The 16,979-nt window shown below is 51.1% G+C and overlaps 1 protein-coding gene across 1 annotated transcript; it reads left to right on the top strand.

The window, feature by feature from the left end:
• The first annotated feature begins 42 nt into the window (after positions 1 to 42).
• Positions 43 to 16,081, top strand: ASF1B (anti-silencing function 1B histone chaperone). The gene is made up of 4 exons (XM_050769968.1): positions 43 to 814; positions 11,127 to 11,242; positions 13,883 to 14,059; positions 14,923 to 16,081. Exons 1-4 carry the CDS (start codon positions 706 to 708, stop codon positions 15,127 to 15,129), a joined length of 609 nt encoding a protein of 202 aa, XP_050625925.1. The 5' UTR covers positions 43 to 705; the 3' UTR covers positions 15,130 to 16,081.
• Positions 16,082 to 16,979: the final 898 nt, after the last annotated feature.

Genomic DNA, 16,979 nt, shown 5'->3' on the forward strand with positions numbered 1-16,979 from the left:
AGCTGAGCCTCCTTCTGCTCCCGGCACTATTACCAATCCAGCCAATCAACTCTCAGAAAACCCTCTTTATCTCCGCCCCACTCCCTCCTGCCAATCACTGAGGGTGCGAGCACCGCCCTTCCCGCCTTCTTTAGCGAGCGCCGCGCGCCACCGCTCGGCGGTTGGCGGCGCTGCGCGGTGCGGGATGCAGCTCCCGGAAAAGCGAGGCGAGGGGCGGGCTACGCCGGTGCGGGAACCCTCAGGATTGGGCAGAAGGAGTCCAGCGCTCTGACTCCGTCCACTCCCGCCGTTGACATCCGAGTCGGAGACGCTGGGGATTGGTTCCCAGCGGACACGCTAAGAAGCCTGGAGATGGTTTCGCCCTCCTCACACGCCGCGGAGAGGGAGCTCCGCTGATTGGTCCGGGGAGTCTGGGCGCGCGCCGACTGGCGCTCCAGGATTGGCTGAGGGGGTGCGCGCGCCGCCAGGGGAGCGTTGGCGGTGATTGGCCAGAGGGCGGAGGCCGGCTATTTGAAGGCGGTCCGCGGTTTAGGTGCGCACTTCAGTCCGCGGAGAGAAGAGGCGGGAGTGGACTTGGTCTGCCGTACCCCACTGACGCCCCCCCACTCACCGGACCCAGGCGCGGCCTCCGCCACAGCCACAGCCCCTGCCCCTGCGCCTGCCCCTGCTGCGGCGCGGCGCGGCGAGGCGAGGCGAGGCGAGGCGATGGCCAAGGTGTCGGTGCTGAACGTGGCGGTCCTGGAGAACCCGAGCCCTTTCCACAGCCCCTTCCGGTTCGAGATCAGCTTCGAGTGCAGTGAAGCCCTGGCGGACGGTGAGGCTGGGCCCGTGCGGGGACCCCCACCCCCGGGCCGACCCCGGCCTCCCCTTGGAGAAGCGCTCCCATGGCCAACTTGATCTCCCCCATGAAACCCCTCGTCCCCTTTCCGCCAATCCCGATCTCCGGGTGGAGACTCCCCGCCATCAGCCAACTCGGACCTCCCCGTGACCTCCTCTCCCACTGCCCGCCTTGACCTCCCGGGTGGAGACCCCCAGCTAGCTAACTCGGACCTCCCCGTGACCTCTTCCCCCACTGCCCGCCCCGACCTCCCCATAAAGATTAACCCCAGTCAAGCCCCACTTCCCGCGTGGGAAACCTCATCCATCTTTTTAATCTGGAGGTCTTCCTAGGTACCCGTTTTCATGGAGAAATCTTCTTGGCCTCCATTTCTTAAGCCACGGAGATCTTCAGCCACCGTGATTTCCCTGTGGCAAGACCCGCGCTTTAGCCACCCACCCATTTTTGCCCACTTATTCCCTCTTTAGTGAGATACTCACACCTCCCATTTTCCCTCTGGAGACTCCGAATGTCCAGCCCCTTCCCATTTTCCCCGGGGGAAATCCCAGCCATCTGCTATTTTCCCTATGGAGATCTCTCACGCAAGCTCCCTTCCCTCCTCACCGTGAAGACGCTCCCCACCAGTAACCGTTTTTCGCTGTGAAAACCCCTCAACCCCTTTTCAGGACCGCCCTCGCCCCCATCTTCCCATTTGTCTCCCACCAATCCCCTCCCCAACCTGCCAATATTTCAACAACCCCACCCGCACCAGTTGCTGTTGCTTTTCTGCCATTGCACATACCCTGGAACCTGGTTCCTCCTTCGTTGGGGCCCAACCCCTGCTATGCTTGAGCTCCCCCTGGGAAAGGATGCTACCGTCTTTGAGGGGAACTTGGTCTCCCCAGCTCCCCTTCCCCACCCTCTTCTGTGGACTTGGATAAACACACTGAGATCTGAGGGCTGGCATAGCCAGGCAGGTATTAGCTGCTTCTCCAGGTTTGCCCACCCGTTTCCAACTGAGTTACTACAGCAGTTCTTCCCTCGCTTTTTCTTTCTTCTTCTTTTTTTTTTTTTTTTTAGACAGACTCTTGCTCTGTTGCCCAGGCTGAAATGCAGTGGCACGATCTCGGCTCACTGCAACCTCCGCCTCCCGGGTTGAAGCAATTCTCCTGCCTCAGCCTCCCGAGTAGCTGGGACTACCGGCACCTGTCACCATGCCCGGTTAATTTTAGTATTTTTAGTTGGAGGCAGGGTTTCACCACATTAGCCAGGCTGGTCTCGAAGTCCTGATCTCAAGTGATCCACCCGCCTTGGTTTCCCAAAGTGCTGGGATTACAGGCGTGAGCCACCGCGCCCGGTCTTTTTTTTTTTTAATATAGCTGGATAATCAGTGCCAAGCTTCCATTGCTTTTGATGGTCTGACCTAGTCTGGAGGGTGAGTGGGTTGGGCTGAGCTGTGACAGGCTCCAGCTTCAAACAGTCAGCTGGAGCCCGGAGGTCACAGCCTCCTGTACATCTTTTCCAAGGTGCTTCTGCAGATGTACTTGTTAATCTGTGTGACTTAAAGGTGGACATGGCTCTCATCTCACAGATGAGAAGACAGGAGCCACAAAGCGCAAAAGACCTTTCAAGTCAAGGCCTGTACAAATCCAAAATCTAAGGTCACCCAGGGAGCCTTGGCACCACTAAAATGCAAGTCCTGCTTTCAGAAAGAAGTACTCCATTAGGCCATTTTTCTACTTGGTGGTTAAAAGAGAAAAGGCAGTAGCCGAGGAGGTAGCGATCTGGGGGCCTGTGAAGCCAGGATGTGCTAACTAGTGCCTTTCGGGGGCAGGTGGGTGTTTGGCCCTCAAAGCTGGTCACCTGGACTAGCTTGGGGCTGATAGAGTGAGATGTGGATGTGCTTCGGGTAGGCCAGTGGGTCTCTCTCTCCCCGGTCTGTCTTGCTCCTTTTTAAATTAAGCAGTCTACTTGTGGCTAACTATAGAATAAGCCGAGTTAAATCCTTTCTGGAACAGGGCAGCGTGTAAATAAATAAATAAAGTGTAGAATGACACTGTGGAATAAGATTTAATTTAAAAGCCAGGAGGAAATGGAAGGAAGTAATAGGTTGAGGGATTCCCAGCTCCCAGGCGGCAGGAGATCAGGTTTCAATCAGCCTGTTTGTGTTCCTTGCATTTAAAAATGGTTGTGTGGTCATTATCTGGTACTTCTCCTAGGAAGCCCCTGCCCTGTGACTTTACTTATTTATAGAATTAGAGGCAGAAAGGCTAAATTCAACCTGCTGGTCCTTTTTTTGTTTTTTTGGAGACGAAGTCTCACTCTCGTCCCCCAGGCTGGAGTGCAGTGGCGCAACCTCTGCCTCCCAGGTTCAAGCAATTCTCCTGCCTCAGCCTCCTGAGTAGCTGGGATTACAGGTGCCTGCTATGACGCCCAGCTAATTTTTGTGTTTTTGGTAGAGATGCGGTTTCACCATGTTAGCCAGGCTGGTCTCGAACTCCTGACCTCAGGTGATCTGCCCGCCTCAGCCCCCCAAAATGCTGGGATTACAGGTATGAGCCACCGTGCCCAGCCTCTGCTGGTCATCTTTTAATAGAAATGGAGTGATTTATCCAGGGTCACCCAGCCAGTTTGTAGAAATATTGGCACTGAAGTTTTGAATCTAAGTTCTTTATCTTTGCTCCGATCCAGGGAAAGAAAGGAAGAAGGATTCCCTATTTCAGAGGTGGAGCATAGATAGGAATGACCATACAATTTATTGCCTAATCAGGATACTCAAAACACAGTGAAGGGGAATGCTATTATTATTATTATTATTTTATTTATTTTTTGAAATGGAGTTTCACTCTGTCACCCAGGCTAGAGTACAGTGGCGCGATCTCAGCTCACTGCAATCTCCACCTCTTGAGTTCAAGCGATTCTGTGGTCTCAGTCTCCCAAGTAGCTGGGATTACAAGCTTGAGCCACCATGCCCGGCTAATTTTTGTATTTTTAGTAGAGATGAGGTTTCACCATGTTGGCCAGGTTGATCTCAAACCTGACCGAAAGTGATCTGCCCGCCTCAGCCTCCCAAAGTGCTGGGATTACACTTTGAATCACAAGCACGCGGCCAGGGAATGCTATTGTTAATTGCACCCGGAAGATAAAGCTTTTCCTTCAAGAAACTCAAGTGAGAAATCCTGGCTCTTCCCGTCCTAGGGCTCTCTGTGACTGATCTGCCAGCTTGCTTTCTGCCTCTTTCTGGCCTCCTCTCCATGAAAAAGAGAATCTGGCTCACTCTCAGCAGTGTCAACTGAAAATCTTGACAAAACCCCCAATCCAGCTGTGCGAGGTGGCTCATTCCTGTAATCCCAGCACTTTGGGAGGCTAAGGAAGAAGGCTCTCTTGAGCCCAGGAGTTTTAGGCCAGCCTGGGTAACATAGCAAAACCTTGTCTCTACAGAAACATCAAAAAATTAATGGGACTTGGTTGCATGTGCCTGTGGTCCCAGCTACTCAGGAGGCTGAAATGGGAGGATTGTATGAGCCCAGGAGGTCAAGGCTGCAGTAAGCCGTAAGCCATGGTTGCACCACTGTACTCCAGCCTAGGTGAGAGAGCAAGACCCCATCTCAAAAAAAAAAAAAAACAAAAACAAAAACAAAAAAAAAACCACCCTAACTCCTAAGCCCCAGTTGAGTGACTCCTATTTCTCAAGGGCCTCAAGCCCCCTTTGCACTTTTATCTTCCACATCTGGAAATAGATGCTTCCATGTTTAGCTGAGAAATTCAACAGACACTGGTTGAGTAAGTCATAGAAGCCAGATGTTCTGACCCAGAACTAACAAAGCTGTTATGGCAGCAGGACTGATCTTTGATTATGAACAAAGGCAAAAAAAAAAAAAAAAAAAAAAAAAACAGGCTGGGCACGGTGGCTCACGCCTATAATCCCAGCATTCTGGGAGACCAAGGCAGGTGGATCACCTGAGGTCAGAAGTTCAAGACCAGCCCAGCCAACATGGTGAAACCCCATCTCTACTAAAAATACAAAAGTTAGCCAGGCTTGGTGGCGGGCGCCTATAATCTCAGCTACTCGGGAGGCTGAGGCAGAAGAATTGCTTGAACCTGGGAGGCAGAGGTTGCAGTGAGCTGAGGTTGTGCCACTGCACTCCAGCCTGGGTGACAGAGCAAGACTCTGCCTCAAAAAACAACAACAGGCCAGGCACAGTGGCTCACGCCTGTGATCCCAGCATTTTGGGAGATCAAGGCAGGCGGATCATCTGAGGTCAGGAGTTTGAGCCCAGCCTGGCCAATGTGGTGAAAACCTGCCTCTACTAAAAATACAAAAGTTACCTGGGAAGGGTGGTAGGCGCCTGTAATCCCAGCTACTTAGGAGGCTGAGGCAGGAGAACCGCTTGAACCCGGGAGGTGGAAATTGCAGTGAGCCCAGATTGCGCCATTGCACTCCAGCCTGGGTGACAGAGTAAGACTGTCTCAAACAACAACAAAAACAAAAAAGCAGGAAGCAGACTCTTTAGCTAGTTTAGCTACAGTAATCATGTACGTGTCTTTAGTCTTATCATTTACATATATATGTACACACACACACATACATACACACACACAGTGGAGGTATGTCTTGTACAGGGACTAGCTTGTGAAGTTAGCGCAGAGAGATAACATGGAACACAGTTGAGTTGCCTTGACATTGCTCAGAAGGTTAGATACACACCTCATGTGTACAGCTGTGTCCTGTACACAGTAGCTATGAGTTCGTGCTGTGTTGGTGATTTGTGTCCCATGTATAATTCTAAAGAAAGATTATATTCAGAAATGCAATCATACACATATGTCGCTACTTACAACACTGCAGCCCGATTTTTTTTCTTTTTTTTAAAAGAGATAGGGTGTTGGCCGGGCACAGTGGCTCATGCCTGTAATCCCAGCACTTTGGGAGGCTGAGGCAGGCGGATCACGAGGTCAAGAGATCAAGACCATCCCAGCTAACACAGTGAAACCCTGTCTCTACTAAAAATACAAAAAATTAGCCAGGCGTGGTGGCGGGCTCCTGTAGTCCCAGCTACGCGGGAGGCTGAGGCAGGAGAATGGCGTGCACCCGGGAGGCGGAGGTTGCAGTGAGCCGAGATCGAGCCACTGCACTCCAGCTTGGGCGACAGAGCGAGACTCCGTCTCAAAAAAAAAAAAAGAGAGATAGGGTGTCACTATGTTGTCCAGACTGGACTTGAACTCCTGGGCTTAAGCAATCCTCCCACCTCAGCTTCCTAAGTAGCTGGAACCACAGGTGCACCTCACCATGCCTGGCCATTTCAGCAAATGTAAGATGATTCTTGGCCAGGCATGGTGGCTCACGCCTGTAATCCCAGCACGTTGGGAGGCCAAGGCAGGTGGATCACCTGAGGTCAGGAGTTCGAGACCAGCCTGGCTAACATGGTGAAACCCCGTCTGTACTAAAAATACAAAAATTAGAATTACAGGTGCACACCACCACACCCAGCTAATTTTTTATATTTTTAGTAGAGATGGAGTCTCACTGTGTTGCCCAGGCTGGAGTACAGTGGCGTGATCTCAGCTCACTGCAACCTCTGCCTCCCAGGTTCAAGCAATTCTCCTGCCTCAGCCTCCTGAGTAGCTGGGACTACAGGCGCGTGCCGCCACGCCTGGCTAATTTTTTGTATTTTTTGTATCACTGTGTTGCCCAGGCTGGGCTCGAACTTCTGAGCTCAAGCAATCCACCCGCCTCAGCCTCCCAAAGCGCTAAGATTACAGGCGTGATCCACCACGCCTGGCCCTATAACTTTTTTCTTCCTTTCTTTCCTTCCTTCTTTTTTTTTTTTTTTTTTTTTTTTGAGACAGAGTCTCGCTCTGTTGCCCAGGCTGGAGTGCAGTGGCATGATCTCGGCTCACTGCAACCTCTCCCGCCTCCTGGGTTCAGGCAGTTCTTATGCCTCAACCTCCTGAGTAGCTGGAATTACAGGTGCCCACCACCATGCCCAGCTAATTTTTTATATTTTTTAGTGGAGATGGGTTTCACCATGTTGCCCATGTTGGTCTCGAACTCCTGAGCTCAGGCAAAACGCCTGCCTCGGCCTCCCAAAGTGCTAGGATTACAGGCGTGAGCCACCGTGCCCAACCAGCTTCTATCACTCTTGCATCAGTATTTCACTACAGCCCTCAGTTAATTCTCCAGTTTCTTTCTGACCCTGGTTTGTTTGTTTTGTTTTTTTTTTTTGAGACGGAGTCTCGCTGTGTCTCCCAGGCTGGAGTGCAGTGGCGTGATCTCGGCTCACTGCAAGCTCCGCCTCCCGGGTTCACGCCATTCTCCCGCCTCAGCCTCCCAAGTAGCTGAGACTACAGGCGCCCGCCACCACGCCCGGCTAGCTTTTTTTTTTTTTGTATTTTTAGTAGAGACGGGGTTTCACCATGTTAGCCAGGATAGTCTCGATCTCCTGACCTCGTGATCCACCCGCCTCGGCCTCCCAAAGTGCTGGGATTACAGGCTTGAGCCACCGCGCCCGGCCCTGACCCTGGTTGAAAGCCATTTCAGCCCATGTGCCTGACAGTCAACACAGTACATCTTTTCTTTTTCTTTTTTTTTCCTTTGAGATAGGGTCTCTGTCGCCCAGTCTGGGGTGCAGTGGCTCGATCGTGGCTCACTGCAGCCTTGAACTCCTAGGTTCAAGTGATCCTCCAACCTCAGCCTCCAACATAGCTGGGACCACTGGCGTGCGCCACCACACCCAGCTAATTTTGTTGATTTTTAGTAGAGTCAATGTCTCTCTCTGTTGCAGAGGCTCATTTCTTTTCTTTTCCTTTTTTTTTTTTTTTTGGTTGTCTTTTTTTGTTTTTTTTTTTTTTTTTTTTTTTTTTGAGATGGAGTCTGGCTCTGTCACCCAGGCTGGAGTGCAGTGGCGCGCGGTCTCTGCTCACTGCAAACTCCGTCTCCCAGGTTCACGCCATTCTCCTGCCTCAGCCTCTGGAGTAGCTGGGACTACAGGCGCCCGCCACCATGCCCGGCTAGTTTTTTGTACTTTTAGTAGAGACATGGTTCCGCCATGTTGGCCAGGTTGGTCTTGAACTCCTGACCTCAAGTGATCCACCCACCTCAGCCTCCCAAAGTGCTGGGATTACAGGCGTGAGCCACCGCGCCGCGCCCGGTTGCAGGGGCCCTTTTCCTTCAGTGAGTTTCCACATGTTCTTTGTTTAGGTTTTGCCAATTAATATTGACCTCAGCTGGACAACAACATGTGCTCGTGGATACACTTTAGTCTTTTTCATCTATCTTCCCAGGACATGAATTAAATGCACCCATACAGCACTCTACCGGCTATGAGAGGAAAGAGCTGAAGGAAATATACCAGAATGATAACAACTGCTTTAGAAAGGAGAGAGCAGGGCTGGCTTGCTTTTCTGTCTTCCCCCAAAACTTGATTCTAATTGTGTCACTACTTGTAACAAAAATAAATCAACAGGCTGGGCATGATGGCTCAGACAAATTCCCATACTTTGGGAGGCCAAGGCGGGAGGATTGCTTGAGACCAGGCTGGGCAACCAAGCAAGACATCTCTAAAAACAATTGAAAAATTATGGCCGGGCGTGGTGGCTCAAACCTGTAATCCCAGCACTTTGGGAGGCCGAGATGGGCGGATCACGAGGTCAGGAGATCGAGACCATCCTGGCTAACCCAGTGAAACCCCGTCTCTACTAAAAAATACAAAAAAAAAAAAAAAAAAGAATTAGCCGGGCGAGGTGGCGGGCGCCTGTAGTCCCAGCTACTCAGGAGGCTGAGGCAGGAGAATGGCGTGAACCTGGGAGGCGGAGCTTGCAGTGAGCTGCGATCGTGCCACTGCGCTCCAGCCTGGGCGACAGAGCGAGACTCCGTCTCAAAAAAAAAAAAAAAAAAAATTACCTGGGTGTGTGGCACAAGCCTGTGTTTCCAGCTACTTGGGAGGCTAAGGCAGGAGAATCACTTGAGCGCAGGAATTCGTGGCTATAGTGAGCTATGATTGCGCCACTGCACTGCAGCCTGGGTGACAGACTGGGACCCCATCTCTAGGGGGAAAAAGTCAACTTCCTCCCTGCAAATAATAAGAGGCTAGTTCGACGAAACACCCATGAGTTCAGTGGTCACCCATATCCTACAGACCTGCTGTAGGGTTCCTGAGTGAAACCACAAAGGGACGGGCAGCCAGTGCATCAAAGAAGGGCTTGGGACTCAGGTGACAAGCTTCTGTAGTCATGACCCAGCAGCAGTGTGCTTCCGAAGTTGGATGCTTTTGTGGGACACTGGACCAAGGAATAGGGAGCTTCTGAGAGAGTTTGCTTCCTGTGAAAATCACAACTTGTGAAACTTCCCCCAGCTGCTAGAGCTGAAGGGTTGTGTAATTTCTAAAGAGCCGAAAATAAGTTTCGAGCCTCTTGCCAAGCCTCCCTGTACCAGCATGACCTTGCCCCTGATACACTTGGACCTCCTGCAAGAGGCCATGGTCTCCGGAATTCCCTGTGATTCACAGCTGACAGCCAGGCGCTCCATAAGCACTTGCCTTTCATCTTGATGGAGCATACTCAGGGGATGGGGCCCTCCTGCTGGATGGGGTGCAAGAGTTAGGGTTTGAGGCTGGGCGCGGTGGTTCACACCTGTAATCTCAGCACTTTGGGAGGCTGAGGTGGCTGGATCACCTGAGGTCAGGAGTTCGAGACCAACCTGGCCAACATGGTGAAACCCCATCTCTACTAAAAACACAAAAAATTAGCCAGCTGTGGTGGCTGGCGCCTGTAATCCCAGCTACTCGGGAGGCTGAGGCAGGAGAATCACTTGGAATCTGGGAGGCAGAGGTTGCAGTGAGCCGAGATCGTGCCACTGCACTCCAGCCTGGGCAACAAGAGCGAAACTCCGTCTCAAAAAAAAAAAAAGTGTTCAGAGGATCACCCCGGGATGCCGCATTTGCTGACTGAGTCGCCCAAATGTCTCTAAGTAGGCATGACTTAGTGCCAGATCTGGAAGACCAGGGTGGCTGGCTCCCTGAGCAGCCTCACCTTCCCCCTCCTGCGGGCTGGCTCTCATGCCAGATTGGAATCTGCCGCCCTGCCCCAGTTGTCGAGGGATCTACTTCGTTGAGTGGCACCAGTCCCTGTGTGTGAAAGAGGATGCTGCTTCCTATCCCAGCACCCAGTGGGCAGGGCCCTGAAATGACCCAACCCCCTGCCATTCCTTTCTCAGCACGTCTGTGTCATGTGGCTCTTAATTCAGCCTCTGCCATACAGTTCACGCTCAGGCCTTGAGAGGCCCAGGTTTCCCCAGAGGTACAGTCAAGGTCATCTGTCATAGCTAGGCTTACAAAACAGAATTCCCTAATGGAGGTAGAGCTTCGTGCCCACCTCAGCATTCAGGACTGCACTGCCTGGCACTAAGTGTCAGATGGATGGAATAAGAATCTTCTAATATATTTAAGGTTCTGTTTAAAATTACCACAAGGCTGGGCACAGCAGCCCACACCTGTATTCCCAACATGGTGGAAGTCCGAGGCAGGAGGATCGCTTGAGCCCAGGAGGTTGAGGCTGCAGTGAGCCATGAACATACCACTGCACTCCAGCCTGGGCAACAGAGGGAGACTGCCTTAAAAAATAGTAAAAATAAAATACAAGATGTGGCTGGGCGCAGTGGCTCACACCTGTAATCCCACCACTTTGGAAGGCTGAGGCAGGCAGATCACTTGAAGTCAGGAGTTGGATACCAGCTTGGCCAACATGGTGAAACCCCATCTCTGCTAAAAATACAAAAAAAAAGCCGGGTACAGTGGCTCACACTTGTCATCCCAGCATTTTGGGAGGCCAAGGCGGGTGGATCACCTGAGGTCAGGATTTCTAAACCAGCCTGACCAACATGGTGAAACCCTCTCACTAAAAATACAAAAATTAGCCAGGCATGGTGGCAGGCGCCTATAATCACAGCTACTCGGGAGGCTGAGACAGGAGAATCACTTGAACCTGGGAGGCAGAGATTGTAGTGAGCCGAGATCACACCATTGCACTGCAGCCTGGGTGACGAGTGAAACTCCATCTCAAAAAAGAAAAAAAAAATTAGCTAGGTGTGGCAGCGGGCACCTATAATCCCAGCCACTCGGGAGGCCGAGGTACAAGAATCACTTGAATCTGGGAGGCGGAGGTTGCAGTGAGTCGAGATCGCATCACTGTACTCTAGCCTGGATGACAGAATGAGACTCCATCTCAAAAAAGAAAAATGAATACAAGAGCCTTTCCCTGCGTTGTTGCTGTTGAGCTATTTCAATTCATTAACCCTCCTATGTCTTTGCAGACCTGGAGTGGAAGATCATTTATGTTGGCTCCGCTGAGAGTGAGGAGTTTGATCAGATCCTAGACTCGGTGCTGGTGGGCCCTGTACCAGCAGGGAGACACATGTTTGTCTTTCAGGTAAGAAAGATGAGGCCTTAGGCCTTTAGCACTTGACTCCTAGAAACATCTTCTTTTACCTGAAATCCCACAGAGTGCTTCAGGAATCAAAAGTTCAAGTTCAGCTGGGCACAGAGGCTCACGCCTATAGACCCAGCTACTCCAGGGGCTGAGGTGAGAGGATTGCTTGAGCCCAGGAGTCCGAGCCTGCAGTGAACTATGATTGAGCCACTGCACTCCAGCCTAGCAACACAGTGAGACCCTGTCTCTAAAAAAAGGAAAAAACAAGTATTAAAAAAACAGAGGCCGGGTACAGTGGCTCACACCTGTAATCCCAGCACTTTGGGAGGCCAAGGTGGCAGGACTGCTTGAGGCCAGGAGTTTGAGACCAGCCTGGGCAATATAGTGAGACCCCAGCTCTACAAAAAACTTAAAAATCAGCAGAGCATAGTGGTGTACGCCTGTAGTCTCAGCCACTTGGGAGGCTGAAATGGGAGGATCACTTGAACCTGGGAGGTGGAAGCTACAGTGAGCCAATACCACACCGTTGCACTCCAGCCTGGGTAATACAGCAAGACTCTGTCTCAAAAAAAAAAAAAAAAGAAAAGAGTTGAGACCCTGTGTCAATCAATCAATTAAAAAAAAATTTTAAAGTTCAGGTTCAAATCCTAGTTCTACTGTCAGGAACTATCTGACCTCTCAGAGGCTCTCAGGCCCTCCCTTCCCCCACCTCTGTGTCAAAGCTGCCACTGATTTACAGTCAATTCTCGTTATTCACAAGAGTTATGTTCTATAAAGTTGCCGCGAACACTGATTTAGTGAGTACTGAACCATTGCCCCAGGGTAAATATAAGGTTAGATTGTTGGAAGTCACGTTTTCGTCAGCCAGTCAATACGTAAACTTGTATGTGTGTTGCTGTTGAAAGACACCAGGCCGGGTATGGTGGCACACACCTATAATCCCAGCACTTTGAGAGGCTGAGGTGGGTGGATCGCCTGAGGTCAGGGGTTCGAGACCAGCCTGGCCAACATGGTGAAACCGTATCTATACTAAAAATACAGAAATTAGCCAGGTGTGGTGGGAGAATCGCTTGAACCCGGGAGGTGGAGATTGCAGTGAGCTGAGATCACACCGGTACACTCCAGCCTGTGTGATATAGCGAGAGACTTATCTCAAAAAAAAAAGAAAAAAAAGACACCTTATTTAATATATACTGTGGTTCATTTATGTTGAATTCACAGCCAACAGCACTGTAACTCTCCTGAATGAAGCTTCTCTAATATACATTTTTTCCATAAGGCCTTTTTTGCACCCTACACTGCACTTCAGCACTACCTTTGGGTGCCATCATAGACAGCAAACTCACCAACAAAAAGCACAAAACATGGAAAAAAGGTAGCACTAAGTAGGCTGAGGAAAGGATGCTCATTCACAGTAAGAACTGAGACCAAAAGACAGAGCGTTGCCTTGTTTGACCTCAGGTAGGAACAGGCATGGTAGGTAACTCTAGCTTTTCCCTGTTCTGTGCATGTCTGCAAGTGACCGTGGAAGCACCGCAGGTATTCATCTTGGGGTTACAAATAAATGTAGCAGGTAGGTGAACTTGCACATATGGACCCCATGAATAATGAATGAGGATAGACGGTAACTCCTAAGTGGCTCTCATGCAGCACCCTGCCTGAGTTGTCAAATGTAGATTCTGGCTGGGTGTGGTGGCTTCCAGCACTTTGGGAGGCAGAGGCAGGAGGATTGCTTAAGGCCAGGAGTTCCAGACCAGCCTGGCCACATAGCAAGACCCCCATCTCTAGAAAAAATAAAAACAATTAGCTGGGTGTAGGCTGGGCGCGGTGGCTCACGCCTGTAATCCCAGTACTTGGGGAGGCCGAGGCGGGCGGATCATGAAGTCAGGAGATGGAGACCATCCTGGCTAACACGGTGAAACACCGTCTGTACTAAAAAATACAAAATAATTAGCTGGGTATGGTGGTGGGCGCCTGTAGTCCCAGCTACTTGGGAGGCTGAGGCAGGAGAATGGCGTAAACCCTGGAGGCAGAGCTTGCAGTGAGCCAAGATCATGCCACTGCACTCCAGACTGGGAGAGAGAGCAAGACTCCGTAACAAAAAAAAAAAAAAAAAAAAAAGGCTGGGGGCGGTGGCTCATGCCTGTAATCCCAACACTTTGGGAGTCCAAGATGGGTGGATCACTTGAGGTCAGGACCAGCCTGACCAATATGGCGAAACCCCAACTCTACTGAAACTACAAAAATTAGCCAGGCGTGGTGGCAGGCGCCTGTAATCTCAACTACTCGGGAGGCTGAGGCAGCAGAATCGCTTGAACCTGTGAGGTGGAGGTTGCAGTGAGCTGAGATCCCATCATTGCCCTTCAGCCTGGGCAACAGAGCAAAACTCCATGTAAAAAAAAAAGTACCAACAAAAAAAAAAGTCAGCCGGGTGTGGTGGTGTGCGTCTGTAGTCCCAGCTACCTGGGACACTGAGGCAGAATTGCTTGAACCCGAGAGGCAGAGGTTGAAAAAAAGAAAACTGAGGGCAGAGAGCATACTTTTTGCTCAGTAAATACATGTTGCTTGGGAATTTGTTTCTACTAATGACATAGAGGCATGGCTGTGGCACTGCTAAGGCCTAGGATGTGTCTCCCCTAGGCTGATGCCCCCAACCCATCCCTCATCCCAGAGACTGATGCCGTGGGTGTGACCGTAGTCCTCATCACCTGTACCTACCACGGACAGGAGTTCATCCGAGTGGGCTACTATGTCAACAACGAGTACCTCAACCCCGAGCTGCGTGAGAACCCACCCATGAAGCCAGATTTCTCCCAGGTGGGTCCTGTTTCCACTTCCTGCTTCCCACAAGGCCATTCTTTATACTTGGGGGGGAGTTCAGCCATTCAAATTGGGAGTCAAGGTTACTTCTTAAGGTTTTCAAGTAATGTTCAGTTCTTACAGTACTGAGTTAGAATAGGAGAAAAAGGCCTTTGTTTCTCAAAGGCATGTCTTAGAGAATTAAGATTAGATAGGCCTGCCTGGGCAACATAACGAGACCCTGTCCCTACCCCCTCCCCACCTCAGAAAATGAGTGAGACATGGGTGGAGTACTCTACTCTGGATGCTGAGGTGGGAGGATCACTTGAGCCCAGGAGTTTGAAGCTGCAGTGAGCTCAGATCATGCCACTGCATTCTAGCCTGGCTAACAGAGACTGTCCCTTAAAAAAAAAAAAGATAGGTCCTGGGCCAGGTGCAGTGGCTCACACTTTGTAATCCCAGCACTTTAGGAGACCGAGGCTGTCGGATCACCTGAAGTCAGGAGTTCGAGACCAGCCTGGCCAACATGAAAGCCCGTCTCTACTAAAAATAAGAAAATGAGCCAGGCATGGTGCCATGCACCTGTAGTTCCAGCTACATAGGAAGCTGAGGCAGGAGAATCGCTTGAACCCGGAAGGTGGAGGTTGCAGTGAGACGAGATCACACCATTGCACTCCAGCCTGGGCAAAAAAAGCGAAACTCCGTCTCAAAAAACAAAAAGATAGGTCCTAGCCCTAAATCATGGTGCACAGGTGTTTTCTGGAGTTCCATATGTGGGTTGCTCTTGCTGGGCTTCAGATGGGTGATTGGGGGTGTCCTGGCTCTATGGGAGCAAGGAGAGGGCATGTCAACAAGGGTTGACGTTCCTCTTTCTGCCCCAGCTCCAGCGGAACATCTTGGCCTCGAACCCCCGGGTGACCCGCTTCCACATCAACTGGGACAACAACACGGACAGGCTGGAGGCCATAGAGACCCAGGACCCCTCCCTGGGCTGCAGCCTCCCACTCAACTGCACTCCTATCAAGGGCCTGGGCCTCCCTGGCTGTATCCCTGGCCTCCTCCCTGAGAACTCCATGGACTGCATCTAACTGCAGGAACCCAGTGTCCCAGCACACCAGGAGGGGCAACCAGGCCTCCCAGCAAGTCCTGCAGGGCCCATCTAGAGGACTTTGGGGGCCATCAGCTGCATCCAGGTCTGTCAAACTCAGCCCCTAGGAAAGAACAGGGCTCGGGACTCCTCTAGTCCTGGCCAGAAGGATGATCTCGCTTTTCCTGTACAGGCCTATAAGAAGCAGGTACTTCAGTTCTAAATTCTTTCTGACTTGTGTTCTTTTCGTCTTCATAAATTCTACCTAAGGCCATTGTGCCACTGTGCACCCCTGAGTACCACTGACCCAAAGCTTTCCGACAGACCTCCCTGGCCTGCCTAGAGGCTTTCTTGGTCAGTGCCCGTCAAGGCTCTGGTCCTGCTGAGCCAAAGGTTCTGTCATTCCTTTCTCTTCCCGTACACTGAGCAGATCCATTCCAGCTTTCTGGTGTCACAGGCAGGAATCTTGGTTAGTAGGTAGACTTAGATCCCATTTCTGTCCTGCTCCCAGGAAGATTCTTAGGTCCTCTTCAATCCAGCAGCCCCTGGAAAACTCTGCTCCCAGAGGTGTGATCAGCAGGATGCTGAGGAACCATGTTGCCTTTCCTGTCAATCATAGCCACCTTCCTGTTATCTCCTAAATGGATCTGGCTTTTTCTAGTTGGAAGATGGTGTCAGAGGGCCTGCCTGCGCAGTCTGTCTCTGGGTCGGGGTCAGGGACCCTCTGCTTCTGGCAGCCTTAATCTTCTCTCTGCTAGGACCAGGGTGATTTCAAGCCAGGGAAGCAACTGGGACCCTGAAAACCGTCCCTCCCCAGCCTGCTCTCCCTCTCTGTGCCCTGGTCCCCTTGCTGCCATGTGGATGCTGTTGTGATTGCTGTTTGTATATTATTAAAATGTTTTTATATTAAAAATGTTTGGTTGGTCTGAAAATTAAAAGCACTTGGTTTAGAATGATTGTTTGTGCTTTTGTCTTGTGTGGACTGAAGCAACTTTGTCCACTCTCCCCCAGAAGTGGTCTCTTGACCTGTCCAGTGGGTGGGCTGTCCCATGTCTTCTTCCCAGCTTCCTACTCCAGTCTTAATTGGTTCTACAGTATTCCAGACTGAGGTTCCAGAAGAGGTTTTTGTCAAAATTTAAGCAAACCAGCTGTCCTGCAGATAGATTATAATCAGTGATTTTTCAGACTGCCCTTGACCCACAGGAAGAAATTAACATCGTGATCCCAACACACAAACAGCAATGCTTTTATTAAATTTTACTAAACCTTAACCATGTAACCATCCAGAGGCCGAGTGGTCAGCCATTTTCGCGTAATTCACAGAAAGGCTCTGACTCTCCCTCCCTGGAACCATGGTTGATCTGGGAACATGGGTGCAGACAGCGGCTGGAGAGGGCGCAGGCTGTTCAAGTCTAAGCAGCAGATCGGCTTGCAGTTGAGCCCAGCTAGCCCTTCCGTGTCAGGGTGACCTGACTTCTCCCCTCCCCTGACCCTCTCTTAAGTGCTTCTCAATCAGGAGCAGTTCGGCCCCGCAGAGCACATTCACCAATGTCAGGAGACAGCGGTTGCCACAGCCAGCAGGAAAAGAGGAGGGGCTACTGGCATCCAGTGGGTACAGGCGGGGGATGTTGCTCAACACCCAGTGGTGCGCAAGACACCCCCCAGCAGAGAATGATCCAGCCCCACCGTCAGTAATGTCGCAGTTGGGAAACCCCGACTGTCCTCGGCTAAGTGTGTACTGAAAGAGGATCCCGAAGGAAGGGGCAGGTTCCCTTTGCATTGCCGACAGGAAATACAGACGGGGAATGGGAGCAGGGAATCTGCCTGGCTGTACCCCAGATTCCTCATCTG

Source organism: Macaca thibetana, chromosome 19 (assembly GCF_024542745.1).
Source record: "Macaca thibetana thibetana isolate TM-01 chromosome 19, ASM2454274v1, whole genome shotgun sequence".
Lineage (NCBI taxonomy): Eukaryota > Metazoa > Chordata > Mammalia > Primates > Cercopithecidae > Macaca > Macaca thibetana.